At 41.3% G+C, this 21,230-nt stretch overlaps 1 protein-coding gene across 2 annotated transcripts in view; it reads left to right on the top strand.

Moving 5' to 3' along the window:
* Positions 1 to 21,230, top strand: part of VPS39 (VPS39 subunit of HOPS complex) — a 46,720-nt gene that overhangs the window by 14,101 nt on the left and 11,389 nt on the right. For both annotated transcript variants that reach the window (XR_014795849.1, XM_084893469.1), the window contains exons 3-12: positions 359 to 423; positions 2,023 to 2,065; positions 3,623 to 3,717; positions 4,865 to 4,963; positions 5,584 to 5,676; positions 7,759 to 7,942; positions 12,101 to 12,221; positions 12,343 to 12,463; positions 16,320 to 16,449; positions 20,977 to 21,119. Coding sequence is in view for 1 of the 2 variants with exons in the window: in XM_084893469.1 (XP_084749595.1) it covers positions 359 to 423; positions 2,023 to 2,065; positions 3,623 to 3,717; positions 4,865 to 4,963; positions 5,584 to 5,676; positions 7,759 to 7,942; positions 12,101 to 12,221; positions 12,343 to 12,463; positions 16,320 to 16,449; positions 20,977 to 21,119 (1,094 nt within the window). In the remaining variant the exon portion in view is untranslated. The remainder of the gene's footprint in view (positions 1 to 358; positions 424 to 2,022; positions 2,066 to 3,622; positions 3,718 to 4,864; positions 4,964 to 5,583; positions 5,677 to 7,758; positions 7,943 to 12,100; positions 12,222 to 12,342; positions 12,464 to 16,319; positions 16,450 to 20,976; positions 21,120 to 21,230) is intronic.

The raw sequence follows: 21,230 nt of genomic DNA on the forward strand, positions 1-21,230 counted from the left end.
ATATTTGACTGTTGCTCTTTATACTCTTTTTGTGTGTGTGAAATACTTTGCCAAGGTACTATTTTGCAGGATAAGATGTTCAGACTCACAAGTACCTTGCAGCTTCAGTAAACTTCTGAGGTGTCACACTGCCTGCTGATGCCACGTGGAAGCGCATGAAACCCTCTGCTCTAAACTTGGAGTTGAAAGCAACTTACTGTACGCTATAAAGACAGCTGGCTCGTGTACATCTCTGACTTCTGGTCTTCTAGGAGTTGTTAAAGATTCATGGAGGAGAGCAGTATGGAGCAGCATTTTGTGTTGTCGTTATTTTAAATATGGCCCTGTGCTTGGAACTGTGTTTCTTTCTTTCCCATAGGCTGCAACAGGTTTGAAGTGACACTAGAGAAATCCAACAAGAACTTCTCCAAAAAGATTCAGCAGGTAGGCAGCGATGGTGGCTGCTTCATTTATATCGGGTCTAGTAATAATTAATGTCGTTTTCCAACATTCGTTTAAAATCTTGCTTGGCTTTGACTTGTATTGACATAACCTTCAAACACGTGGTATCTACAGAACGTGTGAAGTGCAATTAACAAGTTTTGCTTGAAAAAGTTTGTGTTTGGTTTTTTTTTGTTGCAAAACTAGGGCTAAGAAGATGGCGGGTGAAGAGCATATTCGGCACTGCATGCTTTACGAGTTCCAATTAGGAAGAAAAGCAAGTGAGGCTGCAAAAAACATCTGTAGTGCTCTTGGTCAAGATGCAGTTAGCGCCAGAAAATGCCAGCGTTGGTTTGAGAAATTTCGCGAGGGAAATTTTTCGTTAGATGACAAGAGTGGTCGAGGCCGTGTGTCCAATTTTGATCAAGAAGCTCTTCAAGCTCTTTTGGTGCAAAATCCTCAAATTACCCAACAAGAGCTTGCGACAACTTTAAATTGTTCACAAAAAACAATTTCCAATCAATTGCGTGCACTTGGCAAAGTCCAAAAGTTTGGAAAATGGTTTCCTCATGAGTTGACCGACAACAACCGTAATCAAAGAGTCACAATTTGCAGTTCTCTCCTCTCTCGTCAAAACCGTTTGCTGTTTTTAGAGCAAATTGTTACCGGAGATGAAGAATGGGTGCTGTATGTTAATTTGAAAAGGCGGCCTCAATGGTTGGACAAAAATGAGGCTCTGCAGCCCATGCCAAAACCTGACTTGCATGCGAAAAAAGTGATGTTGTGTGTTTGGTGGAATTTTAAAGGAATTCTTCATTATGAACTTTTACCATCTAACCAAACCATTACAAGTGCAGTGTATAGTGCCCAATTGGAAAGGTTAGCCCAAGCTTTAAGAGAAAAAGAACCCGCGCTGATTAATCGGAAGGGCGTAATTCTTCACCACGATAACGCACGACCGCATACTGCAAGAATCACTGCTGAGAAACTGCGCCAGTTGGAATGGGAAGTTCTCCCTCAACCTGCATATTCTCCTGATATTGCCCCTTCCGATTACCATTTGTTTCGTTCTTTGCAAAACTTTCTTCTTGGAAAAAAATTTAATAATGAAGAATGCCTCAAAAATGCATTGACCGAATTTTTTGCATCAAAATCACAAGAATTTTACAACAGAGGGATTAAAATGCTTCCTGAGCGTTGGGCACAAGTAGTAGAAAACAACGGCAACTATATTGTTGATTAAATTTTGTTGTATTGTTTAAATAAATTCGATTTAAAAAAAAATATTAGAAAACGACATTAATTATTACTAGACCTAATATTTGACTTCTCTGAGACCCTGTCAGAACTAGAACTTCCGTCACATCATTTAACTCTTTGTCCTCTGCTCTGTCCTCCCATTTATTCAGGGATTTCTGTCTGATCATTATGTGTCTGAGATCCTTTCACAAGCAGAAACTGGGATTGCACATAAATATAAGTCAGATCCCTGTCATTGGTGTAGGCTCTTTAGTACCTTTTTATTACTGTAGTTAAATGAATGTTTGTTAACCCTTGTCAGGGTTAATGTTTAATTAAGTCTAATGATTTGCTCTTTTCCAGATCCATGTGGTTTCCCAGTTTAAGATTCTAGTCAGCTTGTTAGGTAAGAAAGGGGGCTATGATTGTATTTCATGTGTCAAAAAACACAGGCTATGACCTAATTAATCCTTTCATGGTTAATTTGATAATTGTTACTAACAATGAAACTGGCTTGTTCCAAATCCTATATAATAAAAGGCTAATATGCAAATTGACTGACAGTGGAATGACCAGTTGCTATGACGTGCACTGACCACCAGATGCTCAATGCAGTAGCTGCCCCCTGGTGGTCAATGCACTCCCACAGCGGGGGTGAGGGGGGGGCGCGAGGGTGCCGCTCAGCCAGAAGCTGGACTCACGGCTGGTGAGCACAGTGGTGGTGGCAGCAGTGCTAAGGATGTCCGACCATGGGCCTTAGCCATCAGTTGGACATCCCCTGAAGCCTCCCAGACTCAAGAGGGCATAGGCTGGTCTGAGGGATCCCTCCCCACCCCCTGCCTTCCCACAGTGCATGGATTTCATGCATCACGCCTCTAGAAATATATAACAGGCTACACAGGTAACTAAGGTAAGAACAGCCTCCATAAACTTGAGCTCTGTTCTCCAAGAAGTGTCAGTTCATTTATTCACTCATTCATTCATTCACTCAGTAATTGAGCAAATATTCATTAAGACCTACTCTAGGCATTGAAGATACTATGTGGAATGAGACATGGTTTCTATCTTATGTTCCAATTGTGAAGACTGAAATGATAGAAAGTAATCATAATACAGCGTGGTAAGTTACAGTGGAGAGTTATAAAAAGTGTTGTGGGATCTTAGTAATGGGAGGGACAACATTATCTAGTGGGTGACTAGGATTTTGACAGAAAGTGGTAGGCAGAGCATTATAGGCGGGGGAAAAAGCTTAAGCAAAGGCCCCGAGAACAGGCCAGACTTAGGTGGAGCGTGGCGAGAGGAAGGTGAAAGACAGGTCAGGGCAAGACTGTCCATGGCCTTGTGTGACAGCCAGTCTCCTGGGAGGCAGCCAGTGAGGACTTTCCTTGGTGAGCAGACGACCAGAAGCCTGCTGCACACTCAATACTGTTCAGCCCAGGGCCCACATGGTAGAGTCGTGTTAAACTTGGATTTAAAATGGAGAGAAGCATTGAAAGTAGCAAGTCTTCATGACAGAAGCTGGATAGGAGGCCTGAGTGAAATTCTCTTGCCTGCTTTGCTAGAAAAGAAATCCTTGCAATTGGTTTGTACAAAATCCACGAGGGTTTCCTTTCTCTTATTGGAGCCTTCCCATGGAAGTGGCTTTGACACCCGTTTCTTATGCAAACATTGCATCACAAGTTTCCAGACTTGAGAAGGAGTATGAGAGTGCTTGGAAGAGGCCTTTTATTTAAACCGGCCACAATTTAAAGGAATAAAATGTCCCAGTTCAGAAGACTGAGTAACCTCTTCCAGGTTTTGTAACAGACCAGAGTAAATCATTGTTAGTGAAAGTGAAGGTGCATCTACAACCAACACTTGCCATTTGGTTCTTCTGGTTGTTACAGTTTTGTTGTTGTCTTGAAGGTGGCTATATTAGAGAATTGTGATAATTTATTGTGATGTTTTGCCTCCTTCTAAACAGAAAATAATATTTATGTCCACGACCTATTGACATTTCAACAAATCACTACGGTTTCAAAAGCAAAGGGAGCATCGCTGTTCACATGTGACCTCCAGGTAAGTGTAGGCAAGATGAAATTCAACGTTGTACTTAAATAAAAAGTCTTTCCTCTATCATTTATACTATTAGATGGGAAGAATAATACCGATATCCAATCCCAGCAGAGACTCCGCAGAGAATATTTGATTTTGGGTTTTATTAGAGAAATTTTCCCGTTAGCATGTAGTCTGAGGTTGAAGCATTTGCATTCCTGGTATGTGTGCCAATTAAAACACCAGACATCTGTATGGCAGGAGGCAGCTAACCAAGGATAAAAACAACTGTGATGGAGAAACCATTACTGGGAAATGAAACCTGTAACAGTTCCATGAACATAGCTATGAGACATTAAATTACTCTTATTCTAAGCATATCATCATGGCTCTGTCTTTAGGGAGCTTTTGTCATTCAGGAAAGACATTTCTCATTTTTTGCTAATTCACCACCGGTTTATTCTTCAAAATCTGCCTTACCCACAACTTTGATCACTTTTTGGCATTTATGATCTACATTGTTTTATGCATACACATTTTCTTTACCACCAACACCTTTTTCTTTTTAAATTTAAAAAAAAAAAATTGATTTCAGAGAAAGAGAGAAGGAGAGAGAGAAACATTGATGAGAGAATCATTGATCGCCTGCCTCTTGAACATCCCCTATTGGGGATTGAGTCTGCAATCTGGACATGTGCTTTGACTGGGAATCAAACTGGCCACCTCTTGGTGCATGGGATGATGCTAACCACTGAGCACACTGGCTTGGTTTTCCCCCCTCCACCCCCACTTCTTTAAAGGATTGAAAGTGACCACTGACCATGCTGATCTCAGATCCAGCATGAATTGACAGCCATGAGCGAGAAGCATTTAAAGGGAAAAAAGGAGGAAGCGGTTATGTAGGTAAAGGCCTGCCCCTGGGACTTTCCTCTCTGAGTTGTGAATGTTCACAAGGGCTGCTGGTGCGAGGGCCTTTGACCAGCAGCCCGTGGGGAGGAAATGCTCTCGGCCTGTTGGTTCTGAATACATCTTAGAGAACGGTATCCTTCAGGTCATGATGGGATTTTCAGACTAGTAGCTATTTCAAGGCAGAAAACCTCTAGCCTTGTTGTCATTCAGCTGCAGAGTAATTGTGTGCACACCCTCATTTGCTCTGGGCATGTGTTTGCAGCACATGGAGACCGGTGAGGAGGTGCTGCGGATGTGTGTGGCCGTGAAAAAGAAGCTGCAGCTCTATTTCTGGAAGGACAGGGAGTTTCATGAACTGCAGGTAAAGTCCACTGCCACCTGGGCCGTAGGTTGCGGGGTGGGGGGGTGGGGGGGTCCTGCTATAGTTGACTCACAGCTTGCAAGACTAAGGTTCCATGTGGTGAAGGTCATGGTCCCAGGCTCGGAGTTCTCTCCAGACGAATGCTCTGCTGGGTACAGAGCTTCTTCATGCCCATTGGTCAGTCTCGTGGTCTCCAGAGGCAGCAGTAGTACAATTGAGGTGCAACTGTACAGATTGGTTTCTTCAAAGTGAGTTTTCACCTTTCCAAATGCACCTTGTCCAGTACTTGGGTAACTTACAGTCAGTCCTCTCTCAACATTGTTGATAGGTTCTGCAGCTTTAAGCAAAATGACATTTAACAAAATAGGCTCGTTGCTATAAACAAGAGTTAAATTCCTGCAGCATCTTGTTAGCGTTATAACAAAATGATGTTGAATGAAATGATGTTATTCAAGGACCAGCTATATTTTTATTATGGGTGGTTTCCTGGTCTTGTGCTTATGGAATTGAATTCAGATGAGGATGAGGGTGGTTTTGCAGAATGGGGGTGGAATGATAGGAACGTTGTGATTTTTTTCTTTTAACATCTTTCCAGTTGAACTCTTGCTTTCTTTCTCCAGGGGGACTTTAGTGTACCAGACGTGCCCAAGTCCATGGCATGGTGTGAAAATTCTATCTGTGTGGGCTTCAAACGAGACTACTACCTCATAAGGGTAAAATTATTATTTTGCAAATATCATCAGTTTGCTTTGGGGAAGATGATTCTATGCTTCTGAAGTATAAGTCAAGAGACTGCCTTAAGTAGAGTTTTTGGCATACAAGGGTTTGTGCTTGTATGTTTGGTTATTTTTCATGCTCTCAGCATCTTTCACAAATGTGATATCTGTGTATCTTAAGCTAGGCAGAGTCAGCTCTCAGTTCTCTACATAATGAATTATCCAGATCCTGAGTCTAATTATTGGTACAGATCATTAGGGCTGCTTATCTGCAACAGCGTTATCATGGACTGCTATTTTAGTATTACGGTAAGTATTTTTTAAGACTTTGCGATATCTGCCTCTTTTAGTATATTTGTTTTAAAAATTGTTTCCATTGCTTTTTTTCTAAACTTCAAAAACCATACATATTTATTATAGAAAATAAGAAAATATAGATAAAAGGCAAATCATCCATAATCTCCCCCCACTCAGAAATAATCACTGCTGACCTTTTGGTATAGGACTTCTATCCTATTTATAAAAATACCATGTTATACATGTATATGTATTATATTTTACTGTATATATTATGTAATATACGGTATAACCTGCTTTTTCTTTTCACCTAAGCAGTAAATATCCATGACACTAGTCTTTTTTCCTCCACTCTGCAAACTATGAACACACTATAGGAAAAGATTGATTGCCATTTGTTTCATAATCTAAATTTCTTAGCTTCATACCCTTCTCATAATCCAGACTTGGCAGTTCTAGAAGCCATTCTCCCCCTCTCCCCACTGCCCTGCCCTCACTGTGTTAGCTCATCATTGTTTAGTTACTGTATTTATCCCATATTTGCATTGTTTTTTATTTACATTGATATTTACATATCCTACCTTTTATCAATGTCAGAGTTGCAAGTTTGTAAAGGAGTTACTGGTGTACAGTTGACTGAATAGCAAGCTTGCATCTAGGCATATAGTGGCTAAGAGAAGCCTGGGGGATGGGAGACAGCCAGAAGTTGGAGTATTTTTATTACCTAACAACCTTGGATGCTTCCATCTCCCACTTAAGGCTAGAATCATTTGAGCGTGAAAAATCTTGCTATGGGACCAGGATATTTAAAAGTTACTCATTTATTTACATATAGTAAAATTCATCCTTTTTTTTAAAATATATTTTATTGATTTTGTACAGAGATGAAGGGAGAGAGATAGAAAGTTAGAAACATCGATGAGAGAGAGTCATCTACCAGCTGCCTCTATCCATTGAGCCAAACCAGTTTTGGCAAAATTCATCCTTTTTGATGTGTGGTTCTGAGTTTTGACAAATTGCTCAGAGTTCTCTAACCACCACCACAATCAAGATTTAGAACAGTTCCATCACTCCTGAAATTCCCTTCTGCTGCCTCTTGAGGTCAGCCCTCCTTCTACACTCAGCCTCAGTAATCTGTTCTTGCTTCTGCCAGATGTCAAACAGAAGCATTAGAATCATATATATGATTAGTGTACTGTAATGCATTTGACATCCACCTGTGTTGGTCAATATATTCTTTTTATGGCTGAGGAGTATTCTCTGGTACGAATGTATTATAGTTTGTTTATTCATTCACCAATTGAAAGGCAAAGTTGTTTCCAATTTTCAGCCATTCTGATAAAGCTGCTATAAACATTTGCATATAGGTTTTTATGTAATAAAAAATAAGTTTCATTTCTCTTGGGCAAGTGCATAGTAATAGAATTGCGAGGTTACATCATAAGTGTATATGTAACTTTAAAAGAAACTAACAGGACAGCGGTACCATTTTGCATTCTCACCAGCAGAGTCTGAGCATACCAGTTGCTCTTCATCCTGGCCAGCACTACTAGACCTTGTTATTTGCCAGGCTAGATGCTGGTCTCTGTTAGAGAAGAGAACTGGTTCTACACAGTGATGACAACATTTTTCTAACAAATTCTATTTGTTATCTATTTCCTTGTGCCAGACAAGGACTGTTTTTGACTTCTCTAGGTTTGGGGTTTTATCTTGATTTTTTTCCAGGCCGTGTTCATGCCTCGGGTCGGAGAATGCTGGTGACTAACTCTCTATTTCCCGCAGGTGGATGGAAAGGGGTCTATCAAAGAGCTCTTCCCAACAGGAAAACAGCTGGAGCCCTTGGTGGCCCCTCTGGCAGATCGGAAAGTGGCCGTGGGTCAGGATGACCTCACCGTGGTGCTCAATGAGGAGGGGATCTGCACACAGAAATGCGCCCTGAACTGGACAGACATTCCAGTGGCCATGGGTGAGAGCAACGGTAGCTGCTGCTGCCCACCTTGGGCTAGGGCTGGGTGCCATCTTCGAAGAATGGAAGAATAGCTTTAGCAGACTGTGGTTAACAGTGTCATCCACTCTCAGTTCCCCTCTTATAACGAGGCACCTGTGGTAGGGTTTTTGAAAATGGGGTATTCTGGTTTTTGTAGAAAGCTGATGTTTGTGCCAGAGGCAGGGGAAATCTAAATGGAACTGCACATTTTATAAGTAATTGTCTGCTGCTATCTTTGCCTCTCAGTTTATTTTTAATGGTTTGTCGTGCCCTCTGCCAGATGTCAAATGTGGAAATTCTTTATTTATTTCTGTAATACATGTAACTCGGTTTACATGGTGGTCATTGTGCTGTTTTGTAGCTTAGAGGTGCAGACTGCGTTTAGGTGTCAGTCTCTGTCCTTCGTTTCTGTCCCACACCCGCCTCAGGCTCCCAGCTCTCTGTGAAGGTGTTGCCAGTTGAAAGAATGAACATGTTAATAATAGTTACTGCTATGGAGTGCGGCATGCAGACTTTAAGGACTTTAGCTCTGGACACAAAAATTAAATTTTGTAAAAAGTGACAAAACTGGTTAAGGCACTGCCTCAGGTGTTAAATTGGCTGAGCTGAGATTCAGTAGTTCAGAAAGGGGAAGTTCATTGTTCAATAGTCAGGAGGCAGTTTCATTACATCCACAAGATTGCGCTGAACCGGCAGGGAATGTAGGATCTGGCTTAAAGAAAAATTCCCTTTCACTCCAGGTAGAAAGAATAGTTTGAAAAGCGAGTGAAATGTAGAAGACATGCTCATCTGTGAGAGGGCATGCCAGAGACTGAGCTGGCTAGAACACGTGGTCTGAATTACGGAAGAAGAAGATTAGGGCAGTTTTTGAGGCCCATGCCCAAGGTTGAAGAGGCCAGTAGACTCCGCAGGGGTAGAACGCCTTATTAATGTCATAGGTGGTTTTTCTGATGGTGGTTAAGACACTGATACACCAGAAGGAAGAGAAATCAAAAGGATAGTATTTGATAAGGCCCAGGATTATGCGTATCAGTGAGTTTGGGGGGCTGAGAGCTTCCCAAGAAGCTTCCTGAGGTCCTAGGGGCCCTTGCTCAGAAGAACGCTGGTCGATGAGATGAAGATGTGTAATTTGCGTGAAGCTTGCTTCTGACTCTCCAGTGTGAGAGTTCCGGTTTTAAAACCTTTGTCAGTGCCTTCGGCAGTGTTTCTCAGGAACATTTCTGTGCCTTCACATTTTGAAGCAGAGGGCATTCTTTCTGGGTTGCGTGGGCCTCTCCTCCTACAGGACAAAGACTGAGTTCAGAACGGCATGCATTTTAAACCGCACTTTTTTTCTGCTCTCATCTTGACTACTTCACACAGGCTCCAGTCATTTTTGTTTGTTTGTTTTTTGTTTTTTAATCCTCACCTAAGGATTTTTTTATATTGGTTTTTAGAGAGAGTGGAAGGGAGCGGGAGAGACAGAGGGAGAGAAACATCGATGTGAGACTCCGACTTATGCCCCAATTAGATCAAGCCTGCAACCTAGGTATGTGCCCTTAACTGAAATCGAACCCGGGACCCTTTAGTCCTTCAGTCCTCATGCCACTACTCTACTCACTGAGCCAAACCCGCCAGGGCAGGCTCCAGTCATTTTGGATCCCCCCTCACTGCCATCGTCTGCACTGTTTTCCTTCCTTCTCACCCGGCAGCATCCTGCTCACATGACAAGGCCCCGTGCAGCGGCACTTCCTCTATGGAGGCTTCTCTGACCGCAGGCAGAGTCAGCCACTTCCTCCTTGCTGCTTCCAGAGCCTTCCAGGTTTCTCTGTCGCATCCACGTGGTCCCGCTGGGTGCAGGGAGTCGTCTGCGAACTCTGGGCTCCGTCTCCATCCGCTCTGGGGAGTGTCTGAAACACGGCCTTTAGTGAATGCTTGAGGGATAGATCGTCGTGTCATTGTCAGCAGTTATTCTGTCTGCTGCACACCAGCCGCTGTGCTAGGTTTTGAAGATACAAAAGAGATCCAGACCATTTTATTGTGTTTGAGAAACACTACTGAAGAGTTGGGGAGACTGAACAAATGCAGTATCACAACCAGCAGGGTTCCTAGTACAGATTACCTTTGAAAAATTATTAGACCTGCCACAGTGGTTTTGCTCATCGGCATGTGGACTGGAGGGTTCTGGGTTAAATTTTAGTCAAGGGCACATGCCCGGGTTGCAGGCTCAATCCCCAGTAGGGGGAGTGCAGGAGGCAGCCAACCAACGATCTCTCTCATCATTGATGTTTCCCTTTCCCTTCCTCTCTGAAATCAATAAATGTATATTAAAAATAATAATTAGACCTTATTAAGATTAAAAAAGGAGAGAAATTTTACATATTTAAACAAATTAACACTGAGGAAAGTTATACTAGCTTTAAAAAAATGAGACCAATATTGAAAGAAAATTTAAAAATCAAGTGCAAAACAATGTTTTTTAATTGTGTTTTCTGGTAAGATGAAAAATAGCAGCATAGTAACAATAGCATTTAAAGTGATGAAAATATTACTTATGCTTCAGTTTCTTCATTTCTGAATTCCCTTCTGGCTTTAAAACTTTATTGTACTATTCATTTAGAGTATATATTACAAATATAAAATCAAAAGCTTTTTATCAGAAAATAGATGAGAAAAATTAAATCATAGCAAGTTAGCCACACTAAGAAACTATTCTTGTGAATATATTCTTTGAGGTTAAATTTCTGTATGACAATTATATCATCTAGTGGTTCATTTTTTATAATTTAAAATTTTTTATTTTTAATTATGGTAAAAAACAACATAAAATCTACCTTCTAAACCATTTAAGTGTACAGTTCAGTAGTGTTACGTATATTATCATGCAACAGATTTCAGAACTTTTTCATCTCCCAAACCTAAAGCTTTATATCCATTAAGCAACACATTTCTCCCTTCCCCTAGCCCTTGGCAATAATCATTCTTTCTGTTGCTATGAATTTGACATTCTAGATACCTCATATAAGTGGTAGAAAACAGCTCACTGAGAACACAATCCAGCTGCCTTCTCTGTGAGCCATTAAATGTTAAGTGGAGCCCTGGCTAGTGTGCCTTAGTTGGTTAGGCATCATCCCATACACCAACCTGGTTTGGCTCGGTTTCCGGTTCCATTCCCTGTCAGGGCACAGGCCCAGGTTGTGGGCTTGATAACTGTAGGTGATGTGCTGGAGGCAGCTGATCAATGTTTTTCACATTGATGTCTATCTGTCTCTCTGTCTCTCTGTCTCTCTCTCTCTCCATATATATATCTCCTCTCTCCCTTCTTCCCTTTCTCCCTTGCTATCTCTCTCTCTAAAAATCAATAAAATTATATTTAAAAACAAAAATGTCAAGTGGAGTTTTGCATCTCTTCCCTGTGAAAATCTCAGACAGAAACAACAGTGGCCGGAAATGTGGGACTCATTTTTTCAGCATGATTTTAGGGGCAAAGAAGTTGCACTCCTCTTGCCTCACTCTGTGACCGATGAGAAAGGAGCAAGTGAAGCTTCCACCCAGTTCTTCAGGAGAAATGATAGGAGTAGGGTCAGGTCACTCTTAGCAGAGCTGAGTGCATCCTTTTTGTGTAAGAGATTTCTCTTAGCATCACTCAGGCAAACAACCTTTTGTCTTTATATATTGCACGAGAGGCCCAGTGCACATTCATGCTGCGGTGGGATCCCTCAGCCGGGCCTGCGGGAATCAAGCCAAAAGTGGCTCTCTGACATCCCCCGAGGGGTCCCAGGCTGTGAGAGGGCAGTTCTCGGGTGATGCACCCCGGAATCGGGCTCCCTCCTCTCGGATCTGGGGTGCGGGTGAAGCAGATTTGGGGCTGACAGTGCCCCAGCAGCAACCTAACCAATTCCATGAGGGATCGGGCTCCTTCCTCTGGTTGGAGTGTCTGGCCCCTGGTGGTCATTGTGTATCATAGCTACCAGGCGAGTGGTCAAACCATCGAACTTAGGCTTTTATATATATGGATGATAGGATCCTGGCTTGGTGTTTGACCTGTGGGCTTTTTGGAGATCACGTTTAAATGCAACTTAGAAATGGGCAACTGACAGTTCATAGACCTAAAGCCTTAGGTCAGAACTGCAACTCAAGGTGTTCTCTTTTGCACAGAGCACCAGCCTCCCTACATCATTGCAGTGTTGCCTCGCTATGTGGAGATCCGAACACTTGAACCACGGCTCCTGGTCCAGAGCATTGAATTGCAGAGGCCTCGTTTCATCACTTCAGGAGGGTAAGGAGATTCTTTCTTTGCTGTAATTGCCGTATCATTATCATTACAAAGCTTTAAAGTCACCTATGTCATCAGAAAGCCTGTGTCATTTCGCTGATACTTTTTTTGTTCCTGCCTCTAGATCAAACATTATCTATGTGGCCAGCAATCATTTTGTTTGGAGACTTATTCCTGTCCCCATGGCAACTCAGATCCAACAGCTGCTCCAGGACAAACAGTTTGAATTGGCTTTGCAGCTTGCAGTAAGTCTTGTTTCTAAGATTTGGGTGTGAGTCTGCCTTTCTCGTTGTTCTCCAAAGTAGGTGATTGGGTTTAGTTTTTCATATTTGCTTTCGACCAGTGGAAACTCACAGGGCTGAAAGTCTGAGGCCCTGGATGCAGGGTCTGACTCTGCCACAAAGTATCTATGTAACTTGAAGTGATTTCACTTTTTCAGTTTGCAACTGTAGAATTAATGTCAATTATGTTATTTCATAGAATTAATAGAATAAAATAATTTAGCAGATAATGATCTGCTCCTGAAAAATTAAAGACAATACAGATGTTGGAGTAAAGTAATAATTGTAAATGTGAGATTATAGTCTGATTGCCTGCCAGTGTGGCTCAGCTGGTTGAGTGTCTTGTGCACTAGGAGATGGAGAGCTGGATTCCCCGTCAGGGCAGATACCTGGGTTGCTATTCAGTCCCTGGTCAGGCACATACGGAAGGCAACTGTTGTATCTTTCTCACATCCATGTTTCTCTCTCTCTCTCTCTCTCTCTCTCTCTCTCTCTCTCTCTCTCACACACACACACACACACACACACACACACACACACACACACACAAATAAAAAATAAAAAAATAAAGATTCTGGTGTGGTTGAATGCAACCACTAGAGGGCCTCAGCATCTCTTTCAGCCGTGGGCTGTTATGTTTGGACAAGCAGGCCCTTAGGTATTCTTCTCTCATCTTAAGTTGCTGCATTCAGCAGGCTGCATCTTTTTTATGACTGTCATTCTCCTTGAATGTTTACATGGGGTGATATTCTCTGCTCTGGGTCCAGCAATGCTCCCAGGGCCAACAGACATCTTGGACACTGGCTTCTGAGGCTTGTCTTATTCTCTTAAACATCCCCAGTGGGTATTAGTCATCTGTAGATGATGGGTTTGATTTTAGAAAACAACCAAAAGTCATTCTGAACCTTTCCTAGTCATTAAACCAGACGGTGTAATTTGGTAATACCCTGTTTCCCCGAAAATAAGACAGTGTCTTATATTAATTTTTGCTCCCAAAGATGCGCTAGGTCTTATTTTCAGGGGATGTCTTATTTTTTCATGAAGAAGAATACAGTACACATTTATTAGTTTTTTGTTTTTTTTGTTTTTTTAAAAAAAATATATTTTATTGATTTTTCTTAAAGGAAGGGAGAGAGATAGAGAGCTAGAAACGTCAATGAGAGAGAAACATCGACCAGCTGCCTCTTACACACCCCCTACCGGGGATGTGCCCGCAACCAATGTACATGCCCTTGACCGGAATCGAACCTGGGACCTTTCAGTCCGCAGACTGACGCTCTACCACTGAGCCAAACTGGTTTTGGCCACATTTATTGTTAAATGAAAATAAAGGAAATTTATTACCTGTATACGATATGGTAATACGGTAGTTGTCAACACAAACCAGACAAACTGTGAATCCTACAGTATCAAGAATTTACTCATTTATTCAATGACAATCGTCATATTTTCTGGAACATCATCATAACAATCCAATTCCTGAATTTCCTGGTGAATTTCTTGTGACTCCATTTCTTTCAGAATCAGTGGACCAAATCTCTCATGTTTAGCCTTGGGGGGCCTTATTTTTTGGGGGATGCCTTATATTTCACTCAGAAGGAAACCTGTAAGTAGGTCTTATTTTCGGAAGATGTCTTATTTTCGGGGAAACACGGTAGAAAAGTGTATACGAAGACAGTAGTAGGAAAACTTAATTTCTAGAATATCTTGTAATTTATTTCTGAAAGGAAAGCCATTGTCACAAATTTTGGTATATATGCCTACATCACATATGGTGGATATTCTTGAAGAACATTTATTTTGGATGTATGAATTTTGTTTTTGTTTTTGGGGGTTTTTTTGTTTGTTTTAAAATATATTTTATTGATTTTTCACAGAGAGGAAGAGAGAGGGACAGAGAGTCAGAAACATCAATGAGAGAGAATCATCGATCAGCTGACTCTTGCACACCCCCCACTAGGGATGTGCCCGCAACCAGGGTACATGCCCCTGACCAGAATTGAACCCGGGATCCTTCAGTCCGCAGGCCGACGCTCTATCTACTGAGCCAAACTGGTTTCGGCGGATGTATGAATTTTGGATTTACAACTAAAGTCCAGTCTTAATAGTTGAACATGTTTAATATCCCATAAAAATTATTTATTTCTTGGGACATTTAATGTCAGCATCTTACTATTCTGTTATTTTTCACTCATGCATTATTCTATATTATTTTATTTCTATTTTAAATTAAAGAATACCCACCACCTTACTCAAGAAAAAGAACTGATAACCTTGTATGTTCTTCCCCAACCCATCCCTCTGCCTCCCCTCCAGACACAGCTATTATTCCAAAATTATGTGTTTATCATGCCCTTTAAAGTTTTTTAGGTATGTTAGAATATGTATTTAGTTTTAAACAATTTAAAAAACAGTATGATACAATACATAGCTTTTTGAGTACTTATATTTTTCTTAACACGAAGGTTTCAGATCTTTTCAGTGATCTTCCTGATGCAGGTTTTCTGTTTAATCTTCGATAGGGAAGATGGAAGTGGGCTTCCACTTTTCCTTCTCTTTTCTAGGCTTGCCCTTTCTAGGTGTTCTGCCCTATGATGAAGGGAGGTTGGTCTATAACATCTTAACTCTTGAGGAATCTGTCTTTTATTTAAATAAAGACCACATGTGTCCCTTTCAGAGGGCAATAATATACTAACGGTCAGTGCTGACAGGATGTGAGAGAAGGACAGTTCCCTGAGGCTAGAGAGGGCTTCCTCAGATTGGGCCCATTAGGGATAGGTAAGCTCAGGAGCAGGAAGCGGGGGAGCATTGAGGAGCCCAAGGAAGTTAAAGAAGTGGTAGCAAGTATTTCTAAGAGGTGGGCATGGAGTGGAGGCTGTGGCTTGAATGTCTGGAAAGAAGCTGGATAAGAAAGTTGCACAAGGTTTTAAAAACCTTTAGAGCTTCAAGTGGGAGGGCTTTAGGCAAGGTGCTGCCTCATGTTAATGGTGTCTGGACTAGGGCAGTGGCAGAAGAAAAGGAGAGGAAAGGAAGAGAGAAAATTGTAAGGCATTTTGAAGGAAGGATTTAAATTTAGTACAGATTGTTTAAAAGGGAGACAGCAGGGGGAAGGGGTTGTAAGTAAGGTACAGAGATAGTAAATGCTGTGCCTGCTGTGTTAAGTGTCTTTATTCCTGAGCACACTGTGTTCTCTCCCTGGTATTTTAGGGCCTTGACGTCTGTTGTTTTCTGCTCGGAGGAACAGTCTCCGTCCCCCCTCCCATCTGTCAGCTGCCTTCACTCCAGCTCATTTTTTATACCCTAGTTTACTTTCTCCCGAGAATTCCCAGAGCCTCTCACTGCTCAGGCTGCTGCTTACCCCTCTTAGGTGCTTCTGTCATCTCTTACTGTGTTTTGTTTGGGTTTTGGGTTTTGATTATTTTTGTTTTTAAACTAAATTCTAGACTTTATTCACATTTTTCCATTAATGTCCCTTTCTTCTGCTCTAGGTTGAAAATCAGACATCACAGTGCATTTGGCTATTTGTCCTTAGTGTCCTCTGATCTATGACAGCTTCTTAGTCGTTCCTTGCATTTTATGACCTTGGTCGCTTTCAGGAATACTAGTCAGGTATATTTTGTAGAAACCCCCTTGTATGTTAATTGCACACTTGCTTATCAGTCTTATGATTAGGCTGTGAGGGCAGTCTTTGAGAGCAGATGCCATGTGATTGTCTGTACATGTTGAATTTGTACCTCCTGGGTGTTGTTTAATACCTGGTGTGTACTGAATAAATATTTGTAGAGTGAGTGAGCTCTCACCTATTCTGCTCTCTTATTAGGAAATGAAAGATGACTCTGACAGTGAGAAGCAACAGCAGATCCATCACATCAAAAACTTGTATGCCTTCAACCTCTTCTGCCAGAAGCGTTTTGATGAGTCCATGCAGGTCTTTGCTAAGCTCGGCACAGGTAACAAGTGGGTGCAGCCCTGGGATCGGGAAATCATGGCGGAAGGGAAACTGGACAGGATGAGGAGACATGACACCAGATTTCTGAGAAAGGGGAAAGTTTACACTCACCCAAACTGATCCTCATACCTGACAGGATCCTGCAGGTGACATATTTATAGTCCTAATCTTAGGACTCTGGTCTCACCTGTAAATACGGACAGACTTCCAGTTTTCCAGGATGAGTTGCCCTAACCATTAGAGAAAGGTAACAGAATGTCATTCGTTTGTGTATCCTATAATCGAGTGTTTGTTGAATACTGTTCTGGGCAAAAGTCCCTGACTAGAGCTAAGAATCAAACAGAGGTCATTTTTGAGAGGCAGCACAGGGCAGGGTTGCGAAGCCCTTCCTTTTCTCAGAGTCTTAAAAACCCTGAGCATCATAGTGACGAGCAGGCACTTTGGTGTCAGACGGCCTAACCTCCAGCAAAATTCCTGACCTCTCTGCCTCCAGTTCTTTTCTCTGCAAAACAGGCAAATAATAATGCCTCATCTGAGATTATGTAAAATGCTTAGAACAGTGTGTGATACTTAGTAAGTGCCAATTAAGTGTTTGCTATTATTACTGATTTTTTTATTTCTATACTATTTTTTTTGCTTAATTAGGATCAATTTATATGGTTAGACTTTATATAATATTATTTTATGTCTTCTTTTCTCCTCTAATTGCTGTCTTTTTCCCACCTTCCCTCATTGTTGGCCAATAATGAGCTGAGGTAACTCCTGAATCAGCTAAGGTTCTTGGTTGTGAGCAATGGAGACCAGTGCTGGGTAATTTAAGTGGTATCTGAATAAATTAAGCATAGTTAGTGGAACATAAGGGGAATGGCAGTGGAGGAGCCCACAAAATTAATGGGCACCAGGCTCGGGAATGATAGGAACCAAAGGAACTTCAGAGGACCTCTTAGCAGGAAGCAGGAAGCCAAAGAGTAACCCCTTTGTGGGCTGGGCAGGCTGGGCAGACTCCTTCCTGAGCACAGCCACTTCCTTAGCTGTTGCTTCCACCACTTCCCCTATTGTTGCTTCCTCAATACAAATTGCCCCCTGCAAGCTTATATTACTATCTAAAGCCATGTTTCAAACCACCCCAAAACTTAGTGGCTTAAAATAACAAGCCATCTGTTACCTCTTGGTATCTGTTAGTTAGGAATTTGGGGAGACTCAGATGGGGAGTTCTTGCTTGGGGTCTCTCATGCGTTTACAGTTGTGTGTGAGCTGAGCTATTGTCATCTGAAGTCTTAACGGGGCTGAAGGGTCTACTTTTAAGGTGACTCCCTCTCATAGCTGACAAGTTAGTGCTGGCCAGGGGCTAGGGCCCTGGTTCTCATCCAAGTGGGTCTTTCTACAAAGATGCTTGAGTGTCTTTGTGCAGAGAGACTAGGTTTCCCAATGGAAGCCTCATTGCCTTTTATGACTTTCCCACCATATTCTGTTAATATACAAGGGTCCTTCCAGGTTTAAGGCAAGAGAACACAGACAAACCTCTTGATGGGTGAGTGTCCACATTCTATATGAGGATCAGGTAGGATGCAATATACTTTGGTGTGTGCTGCACTGCTTGTCATTCTTGAGTCACTTTCTCAAAATCAAGGGGCTCTGATTGTCCAGATTATGTCGTAGTCTCACTCCCTCTCACTGCCAGAGGTGGGGAAAGAGTTTGTGGCCCCTCTCTGCTTCTGAAGACAAAGGTAGGTGCCCAGAACTATTGTTACCAAGATTACAGCTGGCGTAGAAGAGGGAGTTGCCAAAAGAAAATAAGTTGCTGTTAAGAAGGGATATGGAAGTTGGGCAACCAAAAATCTATATGTATATATTTACTGTCCTTCCTTTGAATGAACTCATTTGGGACATTTATCCACCAGCTCTTTGAAAAGACACTGGAATAATATAGAATTTTTGTAGTAATTTGATTCTTTTTCCGTATACCAATGCTGCTTGAACCCCACTCCAAAGGTTTAAATTCATTCCTAATAAAGCTACTACCTTTGAATTTATTCATTCCACAAATATGTACTGAGCTCCTGGTGAGTTCAGTGCACTCTGCTGGGCCCAAGAAGAACTAATCAGATGGATTCTGCTTTCAAAGACCAATCTAGTAGGAAAGATAAGGCACAGTGGATCCTTTCCAGTGGCAGGAGGACATGCTGGTGGCAGTGCTGTGTAGGGGCAGTTGGCTATTGACTGGACCTCTCGGCAGGTTTTCCGTTGACTAACCTTGGTCTAAGGTCTGGTCCTCCTGTCCAGCAGTGAATATTCCTAGCATTTGCAGAGATCATTTGTCTCTTCCTCATCCAAGCTTCTTTACAGGTGTATGTTCCAGCATAGTTATAATGTACTTTCATTACTTAAAAATCATTGTTTTTCCATGTTGCTAGGTGCCTTTTAGAATTTGTAATATCTGCATAATACTCTACCATTTGAATGAAAAATAATTATTTTGCTGTTGAAGGAATGATTCATTGTTTCCAAAATTGCATTGTTACAAGTTTTGCTACCTGTCCATACAAATGTTGCTCCCCCTACTCCTCCCCCCCCCACCCCCCCATCTTTTCCCTTTTTTTTTTTAGGATTAACTCCTAGAAATAGGATTGGAGGTGTGAATGGTTTTATCCTTTTTGAGGTAGAAATATTTTTTGCCTTAGCAGTGTAAGAGTGATTATTTCACAATGTTTTAAGCACAAAGTAGATTTACATAAAAATGCTCTTATTGCCCTAGCTGGTTTTGCTCAGTGGATAGAGCACTCTCTCGCTCTCACTCTCTCTCTCCCTCTCTCTCTCCCTCTCCCCCTCCCCCCTTCCTCTCTGAAATCAAGAAAAATATGTTTAAAAATAAAAATACTCCTATTCCTAATTAAGTGGATGTGAAAATGCCACTTGATATTTGTTATTGTTTTATAGTATTTTATATTTATTGGTTTCAGCTTTATGGAAGTGTAATTGACAAATAAAAATCATAATATATTTAAAGATAAAATATAAATACGTTATATTTAAAGATTTGCACAACCAAGTTAATTAACAAATCCATATGCCGGGGTTCTTGCCCCAGCATTACAAAGGGTTCAGCAATTTGGAGAAAGGGGCTGATGCGTAGATTCAAGGAGTCCAAGGACGAAAGATAGTTTTGAAAGGCATTGGGGGTCAGAGGATCTTCAGCTAAAGGAACTGAAACACTTCCCCTTGTCTAAGAACCCCGTGCTATTTATTAACACAGTTTGTCCCAAGGCAAGATGGAGACATACATTTCAAAGGGTAGGTTTACAGAAGCTTTGTCAGTCTGGGGGAATGGCCTCCAGCTGTCCAGGTGTTTGGCCAAAGGGGGCAATGACATGCAGATTAAGATACCCCGAGCTGTCTGGCAGCAAATGATTATCCTATTCAGGTTTGGGGAGGTGCTGTTTAGCCATCCCAACAGGTAAACTACATATGTGGCTCAGCCCTTGTTGAGCCCCCAAGCTTCACCAACCTTTGGATGAAACTCATAATTATGACATGCTGGAATTGGTTCCTGGCATCCATCAGCTCACAAAATTAGCTTTTTAAAAAGTTTTATGAGACTGCTTAAATTTTAGTCTCTTAGGAAAGAAAAATATCATATGATTTTACTTACATGTGGAATCTAAAGAACAAAAGTAAACAAACAATAGATATAGAGTTTCATAGATACAGAGAACAGACTGATCAGGCTGCCAGAGGGAAGGGGAGTTAGGGAATGGAATGAGTAAGGTGAAGGGATTAAGAAGTACAAATTAGTAGTTACAGAATAGTTACGGGCATATAAAGTAGAGCTTAGGGATATAGTCAACAATACTTGTAACAATTATGTATGATGTCAGGTGGGGATCACTTCATAAATTATATAAATATGTACCTGAAAACAATATAAAATAATATTGAATTCACCTGACATTTTTAATGGTAAAAACTCTTTGTTAATGTAGCTGAACATTTTCCCACTAATTTGTATCCTTTTGTCAGTTGTTATGTCTTTTGCCTTGTTATCAAATGAAATCTTACGTGTTTTTTAAACCAATTTGTTTTATGAAATCAACTTATTAGCCTTTTGCCATATAAGCTGCAAATTTATACTGTAGTCTGTTACCTGGTCTTTTTGTTTTAGTAATATTCCTTTTTGATTTTTTTTTTTCTTTTCAGTTTTTTTATCTTTTCAACTTTACTGTCTTAGCAGTTTTTCCTTAGAAGTTTTTTTTTTCCTTTGCTTTTAGAGAGTTAATAAATTCTCATTTCTAATTCTGTGTGTGTGTGTGTGTGTGTGTGTGTGTGTGTTGGAATATAATCATGTTATTTTTGTAAAGTGACATGTATAAATAGTGCTCAAATTATAAGTGCATAACTCACTTGAACTTAGTTTTTATGAACTTAGTTATTCTTTTTTTTAAAAAAAAGAAAAAAGTCAGGAACTTGTTTTATTTTTATCCTTAAATTGCTGTGCTTCTTTCTGGGGGCTCATGTTTACCTTCCATTCCAGATCCTACCCATGTGATGGGCCTGTACCCGGACCTGCTGCCCACCGACTACAGGAAGCAGCTGCAGTACCCTAACCCCCTGCCTGTGCTCTCCGGGGCCGAGTTGGAGAAGGGTCACTTAGCTCTGATCGACTACCTGACACAGGTAGATGTAAGAGAAAGGTGCATGGAGGAGTTTATTGGAACTGCTTCTTTATGGCGGGGCTTTTTGTAATACCACAGACGTTCCATAAATGAACACTAGAAGTCTGGGCCA

This window comes from Pipistrellus hanaki, assembly GCF_964339955.1.
Source record: "Pipistrellus hanaki genome assembly, chromosome: 1".
Lineage (NCBI taxonomy): Eukaryota > Metazoa > Chordata > Mammalia > Chiroptera > Vespertilionidae > Pipistrellus > Pipistrellus hanaki.